Raw genomic sequence first — 26,935 nt, forward strand, 5'->3', positions numbered from 1 at the left:
GCACATAGTCAGTGGTCAAAAGTATTAATGTTGGTTATTATCTCTTACTCTAGAGGTTCATTATTCTCAGTTCAAATATAGAAATACAACTTCAGACACATTAAGAAACCTGTCTGAAATCACACAGCTAGTAAGTGGCAGACCCTGGATTCAAAGTAGAGTCTATTTTGCTTACGTGGGCTGGATACGGTTCCTTGGTGCCCTTTGTACCCTGTTACTCTGTTACTTCATGTGTCACATGCTGTCTAATGGGTTGCTTTCATCATGGTCCACCATCCCATTACCAATCTGATGGCTCATTCATCCCCAGTAACAACCACACTACCTGACACATGATAGGAGCCACTTGAGAGATTGGGCCAAATTATTGCAATGCTGTTGGTGAGCTCCCATGTCCAGAAAGTGTTCTGCCACCTCCTTCCTTCTGATTGTCCACTAGTATATGTCATTTGAGCCTTTTGAGTGTAAGGATCCTCTATCTGAGTAGGGGTACCCTTATAAGCTTTTACATGTACCCATTGTATCCTCTGCGGGTAAAACTGCAAAGACAGAAAAGCCAAGCAAATGGCTGACAGAGCTGTTAGCACTTTCAAATGCAATTTTTCAAGATGTTCCAAAAATCCTTCAGTGTGGCCAAGCATAAACAACCCTGGTAGGAATTGTCCTTGGGAGGACATCCCCACTGAGGAATGTTATCAGCTCAAAACAAAAATAAATGGCCAGCAAAGGTTTTCTTTGGAAGACTTTGTCCACCCATATGCCATGTCTTTCATAAAGCAGTATGAAAAAAACAATCTTTTTGTCAGGGCTAATTTGCTTTTATGCTTGGGAAAGTAGCAATCGAGAGGGACAACTACATTTTCCTTATTTTGGCACGACTTCAGCTTTAAAATGTGTTTGTAATGGGCCCGCTGCTAAAAACTCCCCTCAAGAACCTCAGCTTAGAATGACAGAATGCTATTTCTTCTCAAGGTTTAAGTACTCAGGGCAGAAAAATGGCCTTGTTTTCCCTTGCAGACATCAGTTTTATGAGTCTCTTTTTATGATGTTGTTAGGAACTGTCCAACTTCTGGAAGGAGTGATAATTCTTTGAATTTTTCCAATATTCTGCTACATAAAGTTTGGTAGATGCTAATTCTGGGCCAGAGTGATATTGTCTGTAGCTACTGGGTATTCTTCCAGTGCTTGAAACTGGAGAGTTTAAATAGATATAGAGAATAAACTGATGGTTGCCAGGTGGGAGAAGGCTTGAGAGGGGTGAGTGAAAAAAGGGGAACGGATTAAGAACTACAAATTGGTACCCATGAAATAGTCTACGGGATATAAAGTACAGCATAGGGAATATAGTCAATAATACTGTAATAACTATGTATAGTGCCAGGTGGGTACTAGACTAGTCAGAGGGATCACTTAGTAAATTATGTAAATGTCTAACCACTATGCTGTACACTTCAAACTAATAGAAAATAATACTGAACGTCAAACTAATTGAAAAAAATTAAGAAGAAAAAAAAGACTGTAGAGGTAAAAGGCCTTGAGTGATTCCTGAAGATGAGTAGGTATCTCAAAGATGATTAGCAGGAAAGAACCCACTTCATAGACATGATAGTTTTTCTCACTGTCTCCTTGGCAACTGCAAGGCCAGGAGCTGCCAGTGAAGATGAGAAATACCACTTACCCAGCTCCCCAAGAATCCCACGTAATTATGAGGTTTGGGCTCCAATAAGAGGAGGAAAGCGACAGGTCAGTGTAACGACCTTTGCTGCATGGTAGCCTTTATCATGGCCTTGGAGACCACTCTGCAATCATGAATTAACCTATCTCATTTTTCCCTTACTCTCAAGAAGTACCATGTTCAAAAGGATATGGAAAACTATTCCGTGACCATGTACAGTTATGTAGATCTTCTTAGATGCATGGTTGCCTGTTATATTTTCCATAGAAAGAGGAAAATAGCAGTGACCCTGTCTCAGCCAGCTCATGTTGGTGGCAAACTTTTCATCCATCACATTCTCAGCCCATGTTACCTCCTCTGAAAAGCCACCCTAATTCTCTCAGGAAGAGTTCACATCTCATAGACTTCCATTACGTCAACCTTGATCTTTTCTTGTAGGTCTTTCTCCCCACTAGCTGTAAGCTCCAGGAGAATAGTCCACATCCTGACATAATGATCCTCCTATACCTAATACTGTACCAGGTATAGTATTGGTGGCCATAAATGTTTGCAAGTGATGATGACCCATTAGCCAAGTTCTCACATTTCCATGACCCTTTTCACAAGGGTACCCATGGTTTTGAGGGACACTTGTCCCCTGACTGAGTCCAAGAATAATTAAAAATCAAGTCCACTTGCAGAAGTTTTAGAGAACATGACTCTTCCATTGAATCATTCCTAGCTCCTGTCGATCTCATCAGCCTATCATCTCATGTCAGAGGCATCCATCCTGCTTCTGCCCTCACATTCACCCGCAGTGTATTTAGAAAGCACCACACAGTGGGCTGAGTCCAGCCGTAAAGCAGGAAATGATTATACCAAGAGGTTCCAGAAGGAATTGGTACTCTAAGGCTGCTGGGTGGATTTCAGACTCCCATACTCATTTACATGAAAAAGCAGAATCTCAGTGTTCTTCCAGAACTTAATTTATTAGCTCTTCACCTCCTCCTCATCAATGACTTTTAGCTACATTGATATTTAACAAGGATCTTTTGTCAAGCCATCCATTCATTCACTCAACTCATACATATTGAATATTTACTATGTGCCAAACATTATTGCAGATATCAAGAATTCAGCACAGGTATCAAAATAGGTATGGTCCTGCCTCATGGCCCAACAGAAAAGACAGACATTAAACAAATAAATTTTATCATTTATTAATTAATTATAATAAATGTTACCAAGAAGATGTGCTAAGAATTACAAGAAAGTACAATAGAAGACCCAACCTAGGGAGGGGAAGCTTTGAGGCTGAAATATGGAAGGTGACAAGATGGCTGAGGATTACAGAGGGAGGCAGGAGGAAAGGGAAGCACTTATGATGGTCGCTGAGTAGAAAAAAGACTTGCATAGCACAGAGGCATTTCCAAGCTCTACATAGAGGACCCACTATGTGAACCTGAGTGAATCTCTATGGTGGCAAAGACAAGGTGCCCTTCTAGCTAAGTAGTTAGTAGGGGGAATTATTATAAGGAAAATAAGATCTCAAGGATCCATAATACAAAAGTAATAACTAGGCTTTGTGGGAATGAGAAAACCAATAAAAGTCAAAGCTCTTTTCCTGTGACTCTAGATAGTTTATTCCTTCCTCTTGTCTTCCCTCCTGCCCTCCTTTCCTCCCTTCCTCTCTCCTCTCAGTCTCTGCCTTCCTCCTTTTCTGTCTATCTCTCCACATCTTTTCTCTCTTCTTTGTCAAGGGTCTTATTCTGCTTTCCCTTGGTTCAATATGGCAGCCACCCATGAGTCTACATGATCTTACTGTTTCAGCTCCACCACTGAATTCAGTCTCAGTATCTCTTAGTTCAGTTGTCTGAGAAAATAATTCTGGTTGATTGCTGGCCAGTTAATAGAATTAGCTGGGTGACTTTGAGCCAGGTGCCCATGTACTATACATATTATTTTTTGCCACCCAGAATTGGCAAAGCAATTCATGTTGCTGTGTTCTAGGTAGAGTTCTACCCCCAGCCACAGGGTTGGAGGATATAACTCATACCTAAGTAATTCAACACAACCTGTTCCTGGCCTTAGAAACTGGCTCAGTGTATGTACAGACTTTGGGTGAGAATTCTTTGATTAAAAAACTCTCCATTTTCCATGGTCACTACAAGAGGAGAAAGTCTCTCTTCCTTTAGATTGTTTGATGTGCTGTTTTGAGGTTCAGTTATTTAGCAACTGTTTGTGACATTGAGTGAAGCAAGATTGAGATTGGAGCCACCCCAGAGGAACCCAAACCAAGATTTGCAGGCAAAACGCACTCAATTGTGGTGATATTATTTGAGTGCTAATTCCAGCCTTACCTGAGCTGGGCTACCCCAGGACATTTTCAAGCCAATAAATTTTTTTCATTGTTTAATCTAGTTTAAATTAGATTTTTCTGTCATTCGCAAAAAAAAAAAAAAAAAAAAAAAAAGTCAAACTGATTTTGCTTGCCCCTTACCTGATCAGTTATGGAGTGGGCCTGGGGAGGACAAGCTCCTGTTTCAATTAGGAAATGATTACTTGAGAAGGGGATCAATCCAAAGTATCTTGAAGGATCCTAGATGACTTAGAGGCATGAAGAAACAAATAGCACAGCTAAAACATGTTGCTATTACAATGAAATTCATATGCAACGAAGTGAAAAAACAGGTCAGTTCTGATACTGAATTGATTTAACTTCTTTTCTAAAGAATTTTAATGAACTTTTACATTAATTTATTTTTTTCAATTTTTCTTGAAAGCAGTAGTTACTCTTTTTAGAAATAGCCACCAGCTATGTTTGAAACTTCTCAAATGAGCTCCTTTTGAATTATTCAAGTGAGAAAATCTCAATAGATATCCAGAAATAGGGTGTCTTTCTGTCTCCATAATTTAGAAACAACTGACTGCATTTTGCTAAAGAGAAACACTGTTTTAACTAAAATCAGATTTGAAAAATATCACCCCATTTTTCTTTCCACAAATCAGACTTGCTGGAGAAAACAAATAGAACTATAATAAAACACTTGACTCTTTCTTACTATATGTGTATGAATGCTTGTTACCTGGTAGGGACTATCAAGAGCTGGAAGGCAGGCAGCTGTCCACTTCACTAAGCTGAACATTTTGCTAGCATGGTGCCACACAGTGTGTGGGTCACGTTCCTAACTCTGGGTTCCAAGATGCAAACCTTCTATGTAAGTCAGGTCACTATTTACTCCTCTGCTCATGTTTTTCTTTTGCTTTGCCAGGAACGCAAATTTCCCAAGTTCGTATCCAAAGAAATGGAAAACATGTACATTGAGGAGCTGAAGTCCTCTGTCAACCTGCTCATGGCCAACTTGGAGAGCATGCCGGTGTCCAAAGGTGGCGAGTTCAAGCTTCAGAAGCTCAAACGCAGCCACAATGCTTCCATCATCGACATGGGCGAGGAGAGTGAGAACCAGCTCTCCAAGTCCGACGTCGTGCTGTCTTTCTCCTTGGAGGTAAAAAGCTCTAAACCCTTGAAAGTTTCCTGGCACAGCAAGCAGAACATTGGTGATTAGACGCATTAAAATCAGCTTGTTTTCCTCCTTACACCCCAGGGGCAGTTGCTGAAATAACAGCTTGCTAAGCACAGGTCAGCTAATCAGCAAGTGATTCCCCATCTCCAGGAGCCCATGCTTTCCACAAGAAAATGCAGTCTTAAGAACCACCTACTAAAGTTAACCTTGCATTCCTTTTCCTGTTTTAAAGCAGTGAGCAAGGATTTTTGTAAAGACCTATGCAATTTAGAAAGCTTAGATTTGGGGTAACCTGTGTTGAAGTTATGAGAGGAGAAATCTAGCATCATTTCATGGTGAGTTGTAAATGTTTTTTCCTGTCATCTCTCCTGTTGGTTATACCATAGAGACACTCTTGTGGTGGAGCATTTTTTATTTATCTCATAACCCAAAGAAAAAACCCATTTGGTCTAGAATTGGGGTAGAATGCTCAATATGTCAATGCATTTCTCTAATTTCTACTCAGAAGTTTTTCTTCATAGATAGAATCTAAGGAGTAGTTGCAATCTAGTTTCATTAGAATAACCTGGGAAACAGGTTCAATATGCAGAGCCCTAACACCACCCCGTCCTGGTCACTAAAATCTCTAGGGGGTGGAAATTTAAAACACAGCAGTCACTTTGGGAAATACTTTGGTGTTTTCTCAGAAAGCTAAACATAAAATTACTGTGTGTTCCGGCAACTCCACTCTTAGATATCTACCCCAGAGAAATGAAAACACGTGTCTCACGAAGATTTGCTCCCAAATGTTCATAGCAGCAGCATTCACAATAGCCAAAAATGGAAACAATCTAAATGTGTATCAACTGGTGAATGGGCAAAATGTGGTACATCCATATAAGTCAGCAATGAAAAGAAAGAAACTACTGATATACGCTTTGATTTATTGAACCTCAAAAACATTATCCTCAGAGAAAGAAACCAGACATAAGAAACCACATATTGTTTGATTCCATTGATATGAAATGTCCGGAAAAGGTGACTCTTCAGAAACAGAAAGTAGATTTGTGTTTCCTGAGGCAGTGGGTGGGCCTTTTGGAGGAAGATAAAAAATGTTCTAAAACTAATTTATGATGATGATTGCATAACTTAATACATTTACAAAAATCACTGTGTTGTACACTTAAAACGGGTTAATTATATGACATATAAAATATGCCTCAATAAAGTTATAGGAAAAAAGAATCTCTAGGAGAGTACACGCCAGAAATGTGCATTTTCATGAGCTACCCAGGTACTTCTTATGTATTCCTAAGTTAGAGAACCATTCACAACTTATTGAAGTTCAAAACTCCACACAGATTTTATGATGACCCTAGTTTTGGGAGAACAAGAGGATAGATCAAATTTCTGTAGATGTGATTAGAATTTGTAAAGGCGAGCTTCATTTTCTAGAACATCATTCAGGCTTGCTGTGAATGAACTGCAGATAATCTGTGCTCGCTCAGTTTCAGCTGAGATAGCCATATTACAGTAGTTTCAACACGTATTTTGCAGTCAAAAGAGGCAGTGTTCAATTAAATATAGAGCACTTGGTACATGAAAAAAATCATCAGTGTAATTGCACAGAAACTTTCTTTCTTTTTTAATCCTGCCACCTGAGGCACTGAATGCTTTTTCTTAGGTGTTTTTGAATTTGATTATTGCCAATTAGAGGTGGCAATTTATTCCCTACTGCCTCTTTTCTTTTTACAGAAGCAGGGGGGAGAAGTGGTTTGTTTATTGATTTTCATGAAGCTTTTAAATCTGTAATTTTCTAATTCTGTATCAGTACTCAATATTATACAGCTGATTGTCTGAAACTTAGGTGTGGGCCAGACACCAACCATACCCGCATATGTACATGATTCAAACAGGCTTTAACTTGTAAGTACAAGTACAGAATGAAATGCCCCAGGGTTCCCAGATACTTTTTAATTGGAACACTAAATTGCACATTATACCAAAACTGCCAGCAAAAAACATTGTACATTAACTTGTGAACGTGTTTTGGGGGACATGGAAAGGGGAAGCAAGAAGAGGGAGAGAGACTGTCATCTCATCAGCGCAGTGGGTTTGAATTTTCAGATCGGTAGGAAACATAGTCTGTGTAATTATAGAATTTCATGGCTGGAAGGGACACATGAGAGCAGTAAACTGCGGCCAGAGAACTAAGTTCCAGGATGCCAGCTGGGCATGGCTGTGGGCAGGGGGCGGTGCTCTGATGAAAAACGATAGGTATTCACAGAATGCTGCTGTGGCCCAGGTGCTCTGCCGTCATTAACTAGGGAATCCTCACAGCACTCTTTGGAGGCATTTGCCGATGTGAAAAGAAGCCTCAGAGAGGTTAAGGAACTTGCAAATGATTACACAGGTAGTGAAGTTACAGATTCGGGATTTGAACTCAGATCTTTCAAAGTCCAAAAACTGTGTTCTTTCCTCTGTTCCTCCCATTGTTTTTCATGTCTATGGTTCCTTCCAGTTTAAAATTTTTCAATTATACACACACACACACACACACACACACACACACACACACACAGAGGGTAACAGGAAAATGTATACACATTATAAGAAAGGAAAAAACTGTATTAAAATTGTGATACTAAATATATACCAATAACAACAGATGAATACAAGTCACATTTGACTTCTGCAGCTACAAGAGGTGTTCAAAGTGGTTCCCATCAGTATAATTTTGATACAGTTTTTTCCTTTCTTATAATGTGTGTACATTTTTTGGCACCCTCTGTGTGTGTGTGTGTGTGTGTGTGTGTGTGTATGACATTTGATCCTCACACAACATGTGAGAATCAAATGTCACACACACAGTGAGAAATAGGACACATATATCATTATCCACTTTACAGATGAGGAAACTGAGGCTCAGGAGGTTTGAAAGAAAAATTAAGTGATTTCAAGGCCACGCCATGTGCTCAGCGCCACATGAGAAGTGTAGTGGTTCTCAAAGTACGACTCCTGGATCATCAGCATCACATCCGCATCTCCAGGGAAACTGTTACAAATTCAAACTCTAGGACCCCACCGCAGACCTACTTATCAGAAACTGGGGGTGGAGCCCAGCAAGCCCTCCAGGAGATTCCGAGTCACACTGTTGGAGGACTCCTGGCTATTAAGCAGCAAAACTGTGACTTGCGAATCCTGGTTCAGTGCAGCTCTATTGTACTTCCTTGAATCCAGCCCATTAAAGAAGTGTACCTTTTTGCCCACCCACGTCCTTCTCCTTGTGTAATGCCATTCCCTAGCATGGGGTACCACTGAGTGATTTTTTAAAAAATACATTATAGATCTCATTCTAGGTCTCTGATATATGTCATTTGCTTCAGATTTTTAAATCAGTATCTCTGCCCTCCACTCATTTTCACCCCCACCCCCCAATAAATGACAGGGCATACCACTGAATATGAGAAAAGCAGGTGATGAAGTGGAGTTTGAGGGGAGTGGTGGGAAGCATAGTCTTGGTCCATCAAGACACCAGCATTTACCTTTGGTCTAAAACAGAATATGCAGATGCAGATATGTTTTTGTTTTGACCCAATAATGTTGGCCTGCACAAAGTTTGAGTATTTTATGTCTCCCTTTTTGGACTATTGACAAAAATTTCAAAATCAGATTTCTGACTTTGCTTCTGATTCAGATTTCCATGTTCTGGTAGGAAAAATTAGAGTATCTGCCAACTATGAACTGGGAACGACAAGGCAACAATGGGCTGTAACTAAGTAGCCACTGCTCCATTTCATTGGAGCCTGTGCTCTCAAGTTTGCCACAGTCCTCACTACTCCCTAGTGAATCTCCAACTCTAATGCTGAATGCTACTTGCCCATCATCTTTGCACTTGCGTCATCACTTATTACAAAGGGAAAAGTAAATTCAGGGGCCTATGTTTTTGCCAAGTGCTGAATTAAAATCCAGACTATTTTTAAAGAAATAAGAGAGAGCCAAATTCTTTTTGGAAATGAAAATTGATCCTATACGTCTAACACAGAAAAGAGTAACTCATTTCATATTACTTGTCTGGCCCCCCATGAGTTAGGGAACCTGTTTCCCATCTAGGAGGCAATAAGCTACACTGTAAAAAATGACATCTTCATGCTAGACTGGCCCCAACATGGCTGGTAGAAACCCAATAGAAGCCATCAGGTACCTGTTGGTTTCTTCTATAACTTCTCATGTAAGGATTTTCCTCTGGATGATTCTGCCCCCTGGGTTTTGGCAATAATCTCCACTGTGTGTGATTCGGTTTCCAGGTTGTGATCATGGAAGTCCAAGGCCTCAAATCCTTGGCTCCAAATCGCATCGTATACTGTACAATGGAGGTGGAAGGAGGAGAGAAACTACAGACGGACCAGGCCGAGGCTTCGAAACCAACGTAAGTTACGTTTCTCCTTAGTTCATCTTCTGCAGGTTTGCTCTCATTGGCTCCATTTTGGCCAACTCCGAGTTAAGGGTCTGCCTTCCCCAGAAGGTTCAAGAAGACATATACTTGGTTTATTTTTCAAACAAGATGACTCGATTATGCTTTTCTTTGGCAATCATAACAAGGATTCTGATTCCTTTAAAGCCAAGAACAGAAGGAAGTTAAAGAAACAAGAGGTTTTATGTATTCACCATAAGCTTCCATCTTATGGTGTGGTGTGCAGGAGAGTCTCATATAAATTGGTTTTATTATATTTTCTAAATAATATTTGGTTTATGGTATAAGCAATATTTTTTCCAAATCTTTATGTGCCACAGTTATAGAAAAATCAGCAAGCAGTCTGTTACATTAGACATAATACATTATTCATTAGGTCAGTACATATTTGTTAAGTGCTTACTGTGTGTACAAGCTACTGTTGCACAATGGAAAGGAAAACAGTCAGTTATAGACCTACACAGCTTACGGATGAGAGTGGGCATCAGAAAAATAGCCACACAAATATATAATTAGTTATATAATTATATAACGATATAATTATATTAATCATAATTATATAGTTATATAATTATGTAATTCATATAAGCATATATATATATGTCATATAAATATATAATTAGTCGTGACAATAGTCATAAATGCTGAGAACGAAAGCGTGCTTTGAGAGGAGATAGCAGGGGGACCTGAACCAGTTTGTGGGAACAGTCACAGCAGGATTTCTGTAGGAGTTAAAAGGCATTTGGACTAGTGTTATAAAAGTTGAGCAAGGACAGTGGGCGTGGAAAGAGTGTTCCAGGCAGAATCAACTTGTGCAAAGGCCCTGTGGCAAGGCGGAATTGAAAGAAGGCCAGCGGGGCTAGAGATCAGAAACCAAGTTATGCCCTAAGCTGCCAGTGAGGCAGGAAGGGGCCACACTATAGAGGGTCTTGTTAAGCCATGGAGAAGAAAGGATGGGGATCCATGATTAGATGTGTGTTTTCAAAAGAGCATGCAGGCTGCAGTGCAGGGGGCCAGAGTTTGATGCAGAAGAGCAGTTAGGATTCTATTGCAATGGTCCACAGGAGTGATGATGATTAATTCATTTGGATCGATAGACTCTTGGGCCTCAAGGATTCCTGAGAGATCACTGCTCTTTTCTCTCCCTAACCACTGCCTCTCATTCTTTCTCGCCTATCTCAATGAAGCTTCAACTAATGAGAATCTTTTTTTATTGTTGTTGATTCATAAGAAACTCATAAAAAGGGTCACTCCTGACAGCAGCTGACTGCCTCTCCTCCCCCACAGCATTATGAGCTATTTAGCAGAACATGAATAACTTACCAGGATGTTCAAACAAAATAGTTCAAAGAAAGCACTGAATGTTTCCCAGACTAGAGAAAATGTGCGGGCATTGTATGCCTTCGAGTGGGTCTTGGCATGACTGGGCAAGGTCTCAGATGCTCAGAAGCTGGGTGAAATTAATGCATGTCTGCAGGAGAAAATGGAAACCAATGCAACTTGTCACACACCAGCCTTCCTCCCCTTTTTTTAAACTTAGTTTCAAGCTGAAAATAAATGCCGTTCCTTTTTTACTATCATGGATAAAATCCCACATTTTTCTCCAGCTGTCACGGTGGCCTGATCATTATCAATGCTACTCTGTTCTGCTGCAACCACTTCTATGTGCTTTAAAAAAAAACAGTGCCATGTATCGGGGAAGAAAAACCTATTTGGCGTTCCTGCCAACCTTTTACGATGTTGAGCCCAATATGGTGTTACAAGGTAGATAAGCAAGGAAAAAACTCTGATTATTCTAACAGGCTGTTGTTTTATATGTGTTAGTTTAACTCAGAATGTAATTTATATCATTTTATTGGGTTTAAAGGTTTCAGTTGCCAGGGTAAGTGATGAGCTGAATTTCATGTGCTTGTGAATGTTTGAAAGTGTTTCAGATTACAAATATGGACTACTTGGGTCTACCTACTTGAAATACTCGTATTCCACATACAGATTTATTCATATCCACATATGTGCATTATTATGTCCATATGAATAAACATTTCATACTGAAACATTTTGCTTTTCTAGCCAGAGTATAATTTTTTTATTCCTCTTCATTCAGTGAGTGAGTATTACCAAGACCCCAAGAAGGCTGGTTCGTTGATTGGTTGGCTGGCTGGTTGTTTTTTTTAATACACTAGGAATGCAAGTTTCATGACGAACATCAAGTCAGATCAGTTGGCAGTGCCTACCTAGAGTGTTGTGTTGAGAAGGGTTCTAAAGTCAAATCTGTATTCAGAGAAAAATAGTGTCATGATTAACTTATAATGTCTGACATGGGAGTGTAAGTGGTACGAGTTCCCCATACCGGGGGTGCCAAAAAACTGTACCTGTATTCATCTTTTGTCATTAGTATATATGGAGTATTGCAATTTTAATAGTTTTTTTCCTTTCTTAAAATGTGTATACATTTTTTTTTTTGGCACGCTCTGTATTTGCTATTTCTATAGTATCCCAAAAAAATATACCCAGAGTTGGAAATCTACCAATGTTCTTTTTTCTTTCTGTCTCTTCCTTTATCCTTTGTATATAAATTCTCCCTAAAACTTCTACTCATCTTCCTTTTAAATCCACAGTTCTTTTCCTGATTCTCTTCTTTATCTTTTTCTTTGTTACAGTTCAGTGCTGGTAGTTTTCCTCTGCCACCAGTTTTATCTGGCAGGATACATGAGCTTGTTCGTGCAGGTCAATTTCCTTCCTCCCTCCATCATTTCTTTTCTTTGAAGCTTCTGTTTCTTCTCCTTTCCTCTCCTCTTCTACTTACAGTTTCTCCCATGAGTAATCTCCAACTGTCTTCTCTGCTACTTGATTTTGATTATCCCAAAATGTATCCTTTTGAGGGTTATCTTTCATCTGTCCTAATAACTCTACTTTTTACATCTGACAAATTTAGTCTTTTTCCTGCCCTATTCCCTTTCTGAATCTTGTCATTGGCTGTTCTTTCAGCCAGCTGACACCCACACCTTATTTATACTTTCTAATACTAAAATTCCATTCAAGCCTGTTCTATTTATTACTCATAAATTCTATTGTTGCTGCTCCCAAGTATGTTACCCGATAACGGGAACACTAACACCATATCTTACCACATCTCTGTAAGGAATTTGGCCTTTTTCTTTCAAGTACAGTCACAAATCCAGGAGTATGTTACAAAACTCAGTTTGTCCAAGACTGTTTTTAGAACTTTAAAGTGTAGGATACTCTAAGAAAAACAAGGGCAGGGAGAGTGATGCCTTGGTCAGGGAAGGTTGGGAAATACAAGACACTGCATCTCTATCTCTTTGTGAGTGCCTCACAGTGCACATTGGCTTTTTAAAGGCTTTGAAGATTTCCAACAATAAATAAATTTGTTTCCCCATGAATTCCCCAAACTTATTTTAGCTAACACCTATTAGCATCCATTGGAAATGCTGGTCTGTATTGTTCAAACTTAGTAATACAGGTTCCATACTCTCCGTCACCTCCTTTATTAGTGTTTCTCGTCACTTAGAACCAGGGCCCTGCCTGGCATGGTTGTTCTGGATAAGTTGCATATAAGAATGCTGTGTTCATGAGTTGACTATACATTTTGCTTGGGAAAATGGTGTGTATATATGTGTGTAGCCCCCACTCATTCTTTATCAATCTCTTTGCTACATGTGGGTTATTTTCAAGCAGTGTATATATCTCCTGTCAATTCTATTGTCCTCCTCTTCGGAGTTTTGAATGTTGAAAGCCAGGAGAATACAGGATCATAAGTTTTCAAGATTTATATTTATGTTTTCAAATATTGCCTCCATTTGCGATATATTGTTTCTGCCTCCTGTATGCAAGCAGTGGGGTTGCTGAGGCTGAAGTAAACTGAAATCGTGTTTTTAGGTGACCAACCTCAGGAAGGCATGGGAACGGAGAAGGGAAATATTTGTGGATTCAAGAACCCTAACATATGTGCCCAGCTCCTTTGAAATAGAGCCCAGGTTTTTCTTGCCATGAGGCAGTGTTTTACAAAGGGTGTCACTAATACTCTGATGATAACAGAGATTATGTCATTTATTACCAAGACATGGCATTGAGTAGCACCCAGTCATGTGATAAGGAAGTTGCTACTTTTCCTTTAATTTTTCTGGTTCTGCTGATCAAGTCTAGGGCAGTGTTTTGATTTGGCTCTAGTCAATCTTTATCCCTCCACAGGCCTCGGGCTCAGAGCCTTCTACAGGGAATACCTGTTAGAATTTACTGGCATTGTTTAGATTGCATTTAACCAAAAGTGTTCTCTGTGTGCCGGTCCTTGAAATAGTTTAAATGGAAACAGAATGTCTTTCCTGAAAAGTTTCCTTTGGAATTGATATGTAAGAAATGATGGGAAAGGTAGGCGCTTGCATTCCCTCAGCAGCAAACATACCTGGAATGTTCTACTTGTGTCCAACTAGTGCTGGGGCTACAGACGTGAAAAACATTGGCCTCATAAAGCATACATTCTAATAAAGGATATAGGCAATAAACAAACGAACAAATAAGTATAAAGGATAATAGCAGATTGTAGTTTGTGTTATTTTCCATTCATGGTTGGTGGTGCTGCTTTGTCTTTTGCAGTAGTGACATGTTCTCCTTTTTAAAGAAATATATTAACATTTAAAAAGTGAATTCATTTAAATAAAATATATTAAGTAAAGATTAGCACAGGTGGTATTCAGATATGATAAAAAATAATCATCAAAGTATCTTGTGTTGGTATGCGGAAATGGCAAAAATTGGGAAGGTGGTATGCAAATTACTTTGAGAAATTTGATGTAAGGAACCTTGACATCTTTCTTGAGAAGATATACTCCAAAATGATTGTCTCTCTCCGTACATTAGTACAGTGTAAGTTACCCCCTAAAGAAAGCATGCCCTGAGGGTTGAAGACTAGAGAAATGTAAGTAATTTTGCTGAAAAGAAAGGCAATTTGAGTTAGCAGCCCAATATTGTGCTGACTTATCTGAAATTATGTTCTTCTGAATTAAAACCAAGGATGCCATTTGGCATTAGATTATGTAACAAGTTCATTATTCCCTGACAAGCCATGGGCTTCATGACACATTGATTTCATTATTGTCAGGAATTTTAAAAAAACAAACAAAAACAATCAAACTGTTTCCTGCCGCTTTCCAGGGGAATAAGAAAATAAAATACCTTAACTGGTAAATATTGCTATCGCCCTAGTATTTTTCAGTGGCACCTTATCTGATGAGACCATATTTAAAAAAAAGAAAAAAAGCAAAACACAATGGCTTTCTATAACATTTTCGTTCTGTGAAATATATTATTTGTCCTAATGGTACACTCAGAATGCGTCAGGCTTATTATACCCAAATTACTCATAGAAATGTAGTTCCATGAAATCTCCCCCACTTTAAGTCAGTTACAAAGTCAGAAAAAGGAAGTTGTGCCCTCCATTTCCATGCCTCATATATCATCTTCTTAATGGTAATTCCTTTCTCAACATAACTGAAAAGATTCTCTGTGTACCAGGCCTTGCAATGGTTTAAATAGAAATAGAATCACCTTCCTGAGGGGCGCCATTAAAATTGAGATATAAATGAATGCTATGAAGGGTGGACATTTGCTCCCCTCAGTAAGTATACAGGGAACACTCTATTCGTGTCCAACTAGTGATGGGGCTATAGACGTGCATAACATACATCAAGCCTTGGCCTCAGGGAGCATACACTCTAATAAAGGACATAGGCAATAAACAAATGAACAAATCAATATATAAGAAAATAGCAAATTGTATTTTTCGTTCTGAGAGAAATGAAAGGCTGCTGCAGTAAAACGAAACAAACATATAGGGTACTCTGGTGGCCAAGAAAGCCTGCTCACGATAGGTAATGTGTGAGTTGATACCTGGACGATGAGAAGGAACCAGCCATTAGAAGAGCTCAGAAAAGCATTTCAGACACGGGGAACGGTGTAAAGGCTTTGAGGTGGGAAGGAGCTTGATGTTCCTGGACCAGAGAGGAGAGCAGTGTGACTAGAGATTAGTAAGTAAGGGGGAGTGTGCTACAGGAAGAATCTAAAGAGCAAAGTAGGGTCAGACAACTCAGGACCTTATAGACGACATGTAGGGTTTGAACTTTACCTCAAGACCATGGAGAAGCCACTGGACGATTTTAAGCCAGGGAAGGTATGATTGGATTTCCACCTGGAAACCTGAAGCATCTTTAAGGACCAGGGGAAACTTGGAATGGCAGGCATATTGGTCAACAAATATGGAGCACATACTATTTGCCCAGCCATAATGTGAAAGTGGGGAATAATGCAGACGTGACACTTGACATTGCAGAGCCATGGAAAAAAGCTGGCTGGAAATATCCAACTGCCTGGGCACAGAGTGACAAATTCTTCAGGAGCCACTATAGCTTTTGAGAACTAGAAAAGCCACCACATGGACAAAGGGGCCTCCTGAGAATCAGCTCCTTTCTTGTCTACTTTTCTCGAAAGTCCATGCTCAAGGTCACAGTCCAGGAGATTTTTATGTCTGAAGTACTGACTGGGAATGAGTATACCATTTCTCTTGTTTTTCCTTTCTGAGAAAAAGTCTTAGCTTCTTTCAGAGTTAATTAAATCATAAATGGTAAAGGGCAACACTGACCCAGAAATTCAATTTTGCTTGGCTCCCTGAAGATAGGTGGGTTGGGAGGAAGCTAAGTAATGATCACAGTTTGGGAGACTGCAAGGCTGTCCTGCCTCCCAGACCAGAAAGCTCGCTCGCTCCAAAAGCCTCAATTTTTGTTGAAAACCAGTTCGTATTTGCCTGTGAGCTGGAAGGTGAAAGTATGTTAGCTGGTAAAACAACAAACAGTAGGGTAGACAGTGGAAGGAAATGGGGTGCTGGAGAACAAGCTTTGGAGAAGGAGCTCCTCGTGCTGCACCAAGTCCTTCATGCCCCCCTGTCTTACATAGGTCACAAGTTTTCTAGCTTCACCTTGTCCTCATAAGTGGTATTCTCTCTTAACAATTCCATAATTGTTTTTCATCCGGCTGACCCCAAGTAGAGCCATAATGGCGAAATTTAAGGCAGCGTTGTCAGGAATTGCAAGCAATATTGAGTTGGAATTTCTAGTGTTGGGAGGAGTGAGTTCCAGAACTGGATGATTGAGTGGTGGCTGGAGTTTGGCAGCTAGACAGTGATGATCTACCCAAAGGTCAGCAATCCATGAAAGTTCTGATTTCATGAGTAGTCCAACATTGGGTAGGCATGAAGCAAAGACATGTTTTTAATATCCTTTTCAGGACTAAGTGAGGTCCATTTCCTTTCTAGTTCAGCTCCTAGAATACCTGGCCTGAACTAACTTGCCAAGTATATCTAGAAAGCTGATGTCATCTGAGAACATGACTGATTGCAAGTCACTGTTCAATGGAAATCCAATTCAATACATTTCTCCCCAAGTGTGAAAAACCATTATATTTGTTATTTAGTGATCAGGGAGAATCTAGGAAGGAGTGTCACATAGGTACTTACCTGTAATAATGGGATACAGCCCAGAAACTCTACATTCTCACTAATCAGAAAACAAGGGAGGTTTGGTTTAGATTCACTGCTGCATAAAAGCAGCATGGCAATATGAACAAGAGCATGGAATCTGAAGCCATGTCTCAGCTATATGACCTTGGGCAGGTTACCTTACTTTTTGTATCTCATTTTCCACATTCTTGTGGAAATTAAATGAATTAACATATATAAAATACGTAAAACAATGCCTGTCACATAGTAATTCTGTTAGCTATTTTTGTCATGGCTTCATTCTTATTTATAGGTAGAAGGAAGAAACGGGAGAAAAAGTACCCTGGGCCTAAAACCGTAATCACTAATATTGATTCAACGCTTTGGGCCAGGTACTATACTAAGTGCTTCATGGTCAGTGACTTTTTTGATGCCTTACTGAAACCTGTAAAATAGGTACTATTGTTATTTTCATTTTGCTGATGGAAATACTGAGTTTCAGAGGGAAGTTAAATGACTTAGTCAGAGTTGTACAGATAATAAATAGCTCAGCCAGGAGTCAAACTTAAAGCGTTATCCTACCTTTTTGGGGAAAAAAATCATGCCACTAAAAGAAGGTGTATTAATTAGCATTAACTACTCAGCAAAACTATCTACTTGGGTTCATTTCCTTTCCATAAATTCAGTTTTTTTATGTGAGTTAAATCACTGCTTCTATCTAAATGGTGATAAATGTGCTATCGCATGGTTAGTTCAATGCCAGACACTCAGCTGCCCAGGCCTAATTCGACCCATGTGTACCAGCATTATTAGATGCTATGTACCGTATTTTGCCGTGTATAATGTGCACTCACGTTTTTGGTCCAAACTTCCAGGGGAAAAAAATCTTTCATTTTAATTTTTTAATTCAAATTTTTATTTGTTTACATTTAGGTACTTGTTTTTGTGTATTATAAAGAAATTTTAGCATTTATTTTTTAACATATTATGATACAAGAAATTTTATGTAACAAATAATTACAAAACAAAGGAACAAACACAAGGTACAAGAAATTTTACGTACCGGTAACAAATTTACGATATTTACGCATCATAGAAGGCCAAGAAGTCTGTGTCGTTGCAAGTTCATTGTAAGTTCAATAAAACCGCTGATTGTATTCCAGGGTCTTATTATGCATATGGATATCGCTACTGATTTCTAGAGTTACATTTTTAATTCATAAGCATAAATGAAAGAATTAAAAATATTTCTATAGGTATGGAATTAGTACTACCCATGTATACTGCACATTCTTATTTTTCCCTCACACAGTTGGGCAAAAAAGTGTATGTTATACATAACAAAATATGGTATGTGAGTCTGCAAAGATGAGCCTACGGTGGCCCCTGCCTTCATGGTGCTTACAGAATTCCAGTAGAGCCACTAATGAGAATGATCATCATCCTTCTTCTAAAAACCATGATCAACAACAATAGTCCCTACCGTTTATTGAAATGAGCTAGCTGCTACCGTATGGCTGAGTCCAACAGACCTGAGTTCAAATCCCAGCTCCATCACTCACCAGCTGGGTGACCTGAGCAAGTGGATTCTCCTCATTGAGCTTCAGTTTCCTCAGGTTTGAAATGGAGACAATCATATAACCTGCCCTATGGGGTTGGTATTGAAAAATGATATGATTATGCTAAGGGCTGTGTCCAATGAATAGCATATTATAACGCCTCGAGAAATATTATTAATAGCCAAAACCCACTATAATGTCCCTGAATCCTACATGATACCATTAAGAAGTAGATACCCACTATATAGATACCTTATTACATGTAAAGAAAAAGAAGCTCAGAGAAGTTAGGAAGCCTGCCCTAAAAGCCTACAAGTCCTCAAACACAGGCTTTATGACTCCAAACACATGGGAAGCCAATAGCCAAGTCTGCCAAAGGAGAGAGGGCACAAATGCCAAAACGCTTCCCAGAGCCGCACCACAGACCCTCAGGGTGGGCAGCCATCAATTTGATGACAGGAGAGCTGATTCCCAAAGACAAAAGGAATGGAAAAGGACAGTGTCCTCCCTGAGTCCTCATTCAGAGTCACAACATACTCGTCATCCAGCCCCCTGCAGTCTAGGTCTCCACATGCCCCTTCTTTCAGCTTCTTTCTGGGTATGAGCCTTTCTTCAAAAGAGGTTAGAATGCTCTAAGGTAATACTTTCTGCGTGTTCATACATGTCTTATTTGTTTTATAGCAACCCCCCGAGCTGTGATATGGAGCTCACCTCCCAGCAGGGATGCAGATGAGTATGGGGCCTCCAGGGAACACAGATGCTCGTCTTGGCATGAGGCCAGTCAGCAGGGTGTTTGGGAACTTCTGGGGCTCTGGGGCTTACATTCTAGAGTCCTTCGAAGTCCCTTGGGTTTCTTGGTGAGGATGTAAAAGCTCTTACCCCACCCCATAGCTTCTGGTTCAGAGGGTTTGGAGGAGAGCAGCTATTTCAGGGAGCCTGTTATAGCTGGAATCTAGTTGGAAACATTTTAGTGATTATATGGAAAATAAGGTTTAGCATGGGCATTGGGGCAAAAGCTTTGGGTAAGACAGTCCCTCGCTTGGATCCCAATTGTGCCTCTTGCATTGTTAAATAGGATAAGTTACTAAATCTTTCTGAACCTCATCTATAAAATGAAACGAAGGATACTTATAGGATTGTTGATGAGGATTCAAATTTAGTAATATATGCAAAGCACTTGTCACAAATGTAAGAGCTGTTATTCTTATCTTTATAATTATTGCTGCCATCAGTGGAGCCAGGGTAAAAAGGAAAACAGCACAGGCCATCAAAGTCAGGTGGTATGAGCTAAAGAAGCTTAAGATACTTTATCTTTCAATTAGATGTCCCTTTACCATTTCCCTTGGAATGTGTTCATTTATATGTAGCTTTCCTACTTGTGCTTGGAAAAAATCTATATATCAAGCTAGTTTTTTGTTTTGTTTTGTTTATAATGCCTTACATGTAATAGGTGGTCAATAATACTTGATGGTCTCAGAGCTAAGCCTTAACAGCTAATGGTGAAGGGCTCTGGGAAAAGCTAAAAAGGGGGCCGATGTGATGGGCTTATAATTATGATAATTATGGTAAAGATTTCTCCTCTCAAACAAGTGTTCAATATCCGAAAAAACAAAAATGGCTGCAAAATATCCAAAAGAACAGAAGAGTATAAAAAATAAAGTGAAGCCATAGTGTGAGCTCTTCTTGACACCACCTCACCGTCACTTTTCAAGTAATGAACAAAACATGCACACACACACCAAACGGTTGCTAAGGGTATCACAAGTTAAACTAAATCTATATAAATTTGGGGTATCTTGACATTTTTAACAAATAGAGCTGTCTTGCAATCTAATTAGGGCAGGGTTTTGTTGTTTGGGTTTTTTTGTTTTGGTTTTGGGGTTTTCTTTTGTGTGTAAATTTACTAGAGACACAGAAGAAATGAAAAGAGAGCTCTTGTCTACCATTACATTACTTATCGAGAAGTGCAATCGAGTTACAATATCAAGACTATTAGGATAGAGGAATTGGAGGCAAGAATCTGTGTCTGAAGGCCCAGTTCTGCCCTTTCATGGGCTGTCACCGTGTTTTTCTCCCTGCTGTTCAAATCATGCAAATTATTTCTACTTCAAGAACAGAACCAGGAGATTTTCTGTTGAGCCAAATGTGTCAAGGCTTGGGACCAGGGAAATGCTTCTCTTTCTCACTTTCCTGCGTTCAAGAAACCCCAAACAAAACAACTCTCAAAACCGGCCTGATCTCTGGAAATGCCAGCCTCTAGAAGAATTCGCTGTGCGCTTTTGGTCATTTGTGATCAGAGTTCATCCCATAGCCCTGCTGTAGCTAATCCCACAAATACCTGTAAATTAAGGAGAGAATTAGATCACAGAGAAAGAGAGAGAGACACTAGATGCTATTACTCCATTCAGTCCATCAGCCCTTCCTTCCTTTGTCTCATGAAAGTGGCTACTTTCTGTAAATACTGTGCAAGGCTGGGGACATGGCAGTGAACAAAAGAAACAAAAACGCTGCCACTGTGTGACACACAAACATTAGACAAGACCATTTTAAATCATTCCGTACAGGTACCCAAGGTTGGCTTTAGCCTTACAGTTCAGACAAAATCTAGTCTATAGCTTTTTCTGCACATGTGTGCGCTCAGTGATCACGTAATAATACATAGATGACCATCATAGTCAACCTGTGTGATAAATGTCTGTAATAACACCAGCAAGGTATGTCATTCTTCCTTACTGGTAATATCTGAATATTCATTTTGAAATATAAGTGAGCATTCTAAATGCATATTGGAATCAAACTCTTTTTATGCTGAAATCCTATCAGTCAGTAGAACTATAAATATAAATACATATATATTTATGTATATTTATCAAACTATCAACATGTGTAATAATTCACCATTATAAAACTGCTGATTTTACATGAAAAACACAATTAACATTTTCAAACAGTTAAATAAGTAGATGAATATTAAAAGAATGTAACTTGATATTTTGAGGATGGCTATTATTACCGTGTTTACCCGAAAATGAGACCTAACTGGAAATTAAGCCCTAGCGTGATTTTTCGGGAGGCCATCCCCTGAACATAAGCCCTAATGCGTCTTTTGGAGCAAAACTTAATTAGACCAATAAAAACTTAATTAGCTCCAATAAGACTCGGTCTTATTTTCGGGGAAACATTTTCGGGGTATGTCCCTTTAAGCCAAGAAATCTTTATAAAACTTAAATAATAGCACAAGGCAGAAAAATAAAGATTAGGCTATCTTATAATTCTAGTTTTTGTAGATTCATTTGGTGTACTAGTATTCATCACATTAAACAAAATCAGATATAGCTTACCTTAATCCGTCCTATCCAGAAGGAAGGAAAGCAGGGCTGACCCAAAAATATTTCACTCCTCTACCAAATGTATCATGTAAAGCCACCCAGGGGAAGTTGTTAGCTATTAGTGCTAAGAAATTGTCATTCCTATACCATAATAACAAAAGTTTAAATGTTGACTATTAACATTTTACAATAAAATTGTAATGGTAACTAAATTGTTAATAATTTCATTTGATTCTTGTATTCCAGAAGCTTGCTCTGTGATGTTGACACTCAGCTTTGCCACATATGTGTTTGTAACCTAATTGTGACCCTCAGCCCAGTTAGCTTTCAGCCAAAATAGATGTTCAGGGCCCCTCTAGTTCTGCTGTGCAGTAAGACTCCAAGTGATTCGGTGGAGGTTAACCCAAATGGGGCGAAGAAACTGTTTTCATTAGGTTGGTCAGAAAGTGTCCCCAGGGAGTGACAAGTGAACAAGAAGCCAGCAGGACAAAGAGCATGCTGGGCAGAGGAAACGGAGAGTTCGGTGACCCTGGGATAATGAGCAGCCTGACATGTTTGAGGGGCAGGCAGAAGACCAGAGTGGCTGGGGCAGAGTGAGCAGAATGAGAGGGAAGGTTGACTGAGGTCAGATCCCACAGGGTCTGGATGTCAAGATATGAAGTGTGGATTTTAAATCCAAAAGTAATCTGACGGTATTTATGTATATAAAAGATCACTCTGGCTCTATGAAGAATAACTACATGGGGCCTGGGCAGGAGTGGAAGCAGGGATACCAGCTGGCAGGCGGTTGCAGTCCTGGGAGAGATGATGGTGGCTGGCGTTAGCAGAGGAAGGAGTGAAATGGACAAATTCAAGGTCTGTTGGGACCTAGAGCCAAGACTCTCCTTCTTATTTCTATTTTCTACTCTTTTCCAAGGAGAGTACTATGCCCTCTGGAGGTTGTATTGTAGCCCTGGACAACATTTGGCTCTTCTCTCGTGAGTTTGCAGTAGCTTATTACCCCAAAACTTTGCTTTGCACACACTGCTTGCCAGTTTGCAAGTTGGATTTCTGGCATCTTGGTGAATGACCTTGAGTTGAAGCCAGCCAGCATCTCTTACATCCTTATGGGTAATGGATGTGCAGCTAGGAACTGGGGCAGTCAGTTCTCTGAGTCTTTTATTCCCTGCAAGGATTACTCTACAGCTGTACCAAATTGGTTCTTCCCCCATGTTAGCAAGACGTGCCTTTTACAGAATATTGCATGCTGACATTAGTGTGACATTGATACCAAACCAAAAAAGAAAATTAACACATTCACTTCCCCCCTGAAGGTTTCATTTCCTGCTTGGTTTAAAAGTCAGATTGTACTGTGTTTATGGTAATTCCTGCCCCTCCTAGAGAGGTATTAATGTGAAAGGATTTCAAGAAATAATCTACAATGAATCCAATCTCACTGAGTGCAGGCTCTCTGTAGATAAAATAAGTGGTGGGTACTTGAAGTCTTTCATAAGGAAATTGTTTAAAAGCATTTAAGTAAATCAGGCTTGACTCCGACTTTCCAGTGGCGTCTTAGAGCCAGGACTCCCCTCCCAAATGGGGCTGTTGAAAAATCTCAATGGGAAGTAGCTTTTTGTTGCCTATACTTCAAATAATATTTACTACTATCTATTTTGTATCAACCACTGTGCTTGGTCTTATTAGTGGCTTTGTTTTTAAAATTAGATTTGATGTTTCTGATTAAAAAAATAATATGTTGCCCAAAATAAGGGGAAAGTGTAAGGAAAAATGAAATATTACTCATGATCACAATACCCCCGCACTGATGACTGTATATGTTTTGGTGTTTTCCAGTTTGCTTTTCTGGGTCTCTGAGTGTGTGTGCACACACCCCCTGATATATACATGTGATAGATAAGCTTTTATGGAAATCTCTATATATACTCATCTATGATTGTTTCTTTTGGAGAAATTCCTAGAAATGGTATTATTTGTTCACAGCTAGTTATTTCCTATGTGTTGGTGAGGTAGGTGACCAGCTCACCCTGGTTTGTCCAGGATTTTCTGGTCTTAGCACTGAAGGTCCTGTGTCCAGGGGCAAACTGGGACAGTTGGCCACCCTGTTTGAATGAATGCTTATATTCAACCTCCATCGTCATATATTCTGGAGGAAAGTGTGTGACTGATAGTCACTCACTGAGTTTATGTGTTGGAAGTCCTCTGTCTTTTCAGCTTCCACCATCAGCATGCCTTCTTTTCTCTGGAAACCACAGAGAATTTGTTGCCACTTTTGAACTTGAGCCCGGGATTAAGATGCGTTCAGTTGTTTGTATACAAACAGCAAACAGATGAAGGTCATTCTCCAGGCTCACTGAGCAGTCTCAGTTTGCTCCGTTTGTCTGGATACACAAAAAAATTCACAGTTAGAATTATTGTGTAAACAGCAAAGGGATACTAGATACATAAAAAACTTCACAATTAGAATTATTGTGTAAACAGCAGAGGGATACTTCATGTAACTAAGCAAGCAGATTACATTGTGATGTTTGTGCATCGAGACGAACAATCAATGTCTTAGTTATATTTGTGCAGGATCTTGGGTGTTTAAAACTACCGGAGAAAACAAAGTCATGGATTAAAGTGGATAGAGAGAGACAATGCACATGAAAGAAACACAACTCACTGGAGGAATTTTTCAGGTCTTTTGCAATAACTGCTAACAATATAAATCCTTTTAAAAATTGTAAGTTCCCTCCCAATTTCCTTTAACCTACTAGGGATCAAGGCACTATATCCATATTGTATATGTTACGTTCAAATGAAAATGAGTCTACCAAGCAAATCCTAGGACCAAGGTTAATATCACTGGCTTTAATTAAAGGAACATAAGCTCAGCTACCAAATTCATTACCTGATACCTAAACATTTCTAGGGTCTAGGAAATATTTTATATAGAAAAAATATGGATGTATAAATATAAAAAAACAAATACAAATATAAAAATAATTTGAGAAACACGAGAGAGGGAGGGGAGGAGGGAGGAGGAGACAGAGGGAAGAAGGATTCTCTCTCTCTTTGGCTTTTATTATCTCTTTTGAATAAGTAAACTAAGGAAAAGTTTGACCCACATTTGAAATGGAAAATATTCAGGCACTTGAGAAATAAGATGAGAAACCTACATGACCTGGAGGACACTCTAAGCAGAGAGGCAGTTAATGGGGCTTAATTCTAAACCTAGATTGCCAGGGTGATTGAAACCACAAGTCTCTGGAAACTGACATCAAACACCTTGTTAAATAGTGGGGGGAAACCGCACACAACTCCAAACCAGCAATGTCTGCACTGATATTTTAGACCCCAAGTGTTGTCAGAAGTACATACTTTCTCTGCATGAGGTTCAACCTAATCAAGGGACAAGTGATTCCTTCCTAGGAATACTTGTTTTAAAAAGAAAATGGGAAAGCACAGATCCAGAAATACCCATCCAGCTAAAACAAAGACTGGTTTGGTGTGGACTTGTGCCTGCTCGTTTCAGATCTCCACACCCACCTGGCATCCCGATTTAACCTGTAATTCTGTGTTCTGATCCCAACCGCTTTCCTTATTCGTTCAGGAAACAGTCATTGACATCAAAATATGAATTAGGCACCGCACTATCCCAGGGGTATAACAAAGAGCAAGAGAGACACAGTCCCTGCCCTCGGGGAACCTGTATTCTGATGGGGACGAGACATAAAATAAGTACGTAAGCACAGAAGATCACTTAATTCAGCAGATCGCAGAAAGTAACATTAAAAAGTTAAACAGGGTGACATGATGGGGAATGACTGGGTAAGGAGAAATTCCCTTTGGATTGGCTGGTCAGGAAATCCCTCCCTGTGGAGGTGCCATTGGAAATGAAACTTCATTGTCAAGGATCCAATCCCCTGAAGATCAATCAGAAGAGCATTTAAGGAGAAGAAAAACCAAGTTTAAAGTCCCTGAGACGGGAATAGCTAGTAATGTTCTAGGGACAGAAAGGAGAACAATGTGTTTAGCATATGTGAGGAAGGAGAAAGTAATAAGTGGGAGCAGCAAGGATCATATCGGGGAGAGGTTGGTGGGCAATGAAAGGACTTAAAGGACTTTGGATTTGATATGAATGGCCACAGGAATTCATCAGAAAGTGGTAAACAAAGGACGGCCACCCTACCAGTACTAGGTGGGTGACAGATTGGGGGGAGATGCACAGCACTAAATAGCTGTGTAATATTCTAATAATTCAAAGATGAGCGATAGCTGCCTGGTGTTTGTTTAATTCTTATGCTTCAGAAATTACATATACTATTTGGCAATAAAAAGGCATGAAGTACGATGCATGCTATGATATTGATAAGCCTCAAAAACATTCTATGTAAAAAAAAGCCCAATGCCGTGGGACCACCATGTTACATGATCCCATTTATGTGAATGTCCAGAAAAGGCAAATTTATGGAGACGGAAATAGACCAATGGTTGCCTAGGGTTGCAGGTGGGAGTGTGACTGGCTGCAAACTGGCACAAAGGCTGTTTGGGGGGTGATGGTTATATTCTAAAATTGGATGATAGCTACTGTTTTGCAATGTTGTAAATGTATTAAAAATCATTGAATAGTACACTTAAACAAAATGAATTTCATGGTACGAAAATTATACCTCAATAGAGCTGTTATTTTTAAAAATTATCAGGAAAATAACTTCATCCTTTTTAAAAAAGAAAAAAAGCAAGGAGTCTAGTATGGAGCCTATCGTAGCCCTCCAAGCAAGAGGTGATGTGGCTTACACTTTATTGACAAGAAAAATAGGTATGGAGAATAGTGCAAAACAGGCTCATGGTTGGAGTAAGTGTGTGTGTGTGTGTGTGTGTGTGTGTGTGTGTGTGTGTGTGTAAGTAGTGGCCATGAGAGAGGAAT

The 26,935-nt window shown here is 39.5% G+C and overlaps 1 protein-coding gene across 11 annotated transcripts in view; it reads left to right on the forward strand.

Annotated features, from left to right (window-relative positions):
- The window catches only part of CADPS (calcium dependent secretion activator), a 459,417-nt gene that overhangs the window by 216,583 nt on the left and 215,899 nt on the right, over window positions 1–26,935 (forward strand). For all 11 annotated transcript variants that reach the window (XM_081072041.1, XM_081072042.1, XM_081072040.1 and 8 more), the window contains exons 5-6: window positions 4,927–5,160; window positions 9,465–9,586. In XM_081072041.1, coding sequence (XP_080928167.1) covers window positions 4,927–5,160; window positions 9,465–9,586 — 356 coding nt within the window. The remainder of the gene's footprint in view (window positions 1–4,926; window positions 5,161–9,464; window positions 9,587–26,935) is intronic.

Source organism: Rhinolophus hipposideros (genome assembly GCF_964194185.1).
Source record: "Rhinolophus hipposideros genome assembly, chromosome: 14".
In the NCBI taxonomy this organism is placed as follows: domain Eukaryota; kingdom Metazoa; phylum Chordata; class Mammalia; order Chiroptera; family Rhinolophidae; genus Rhinolophus; species Rhinolophus hipposideros.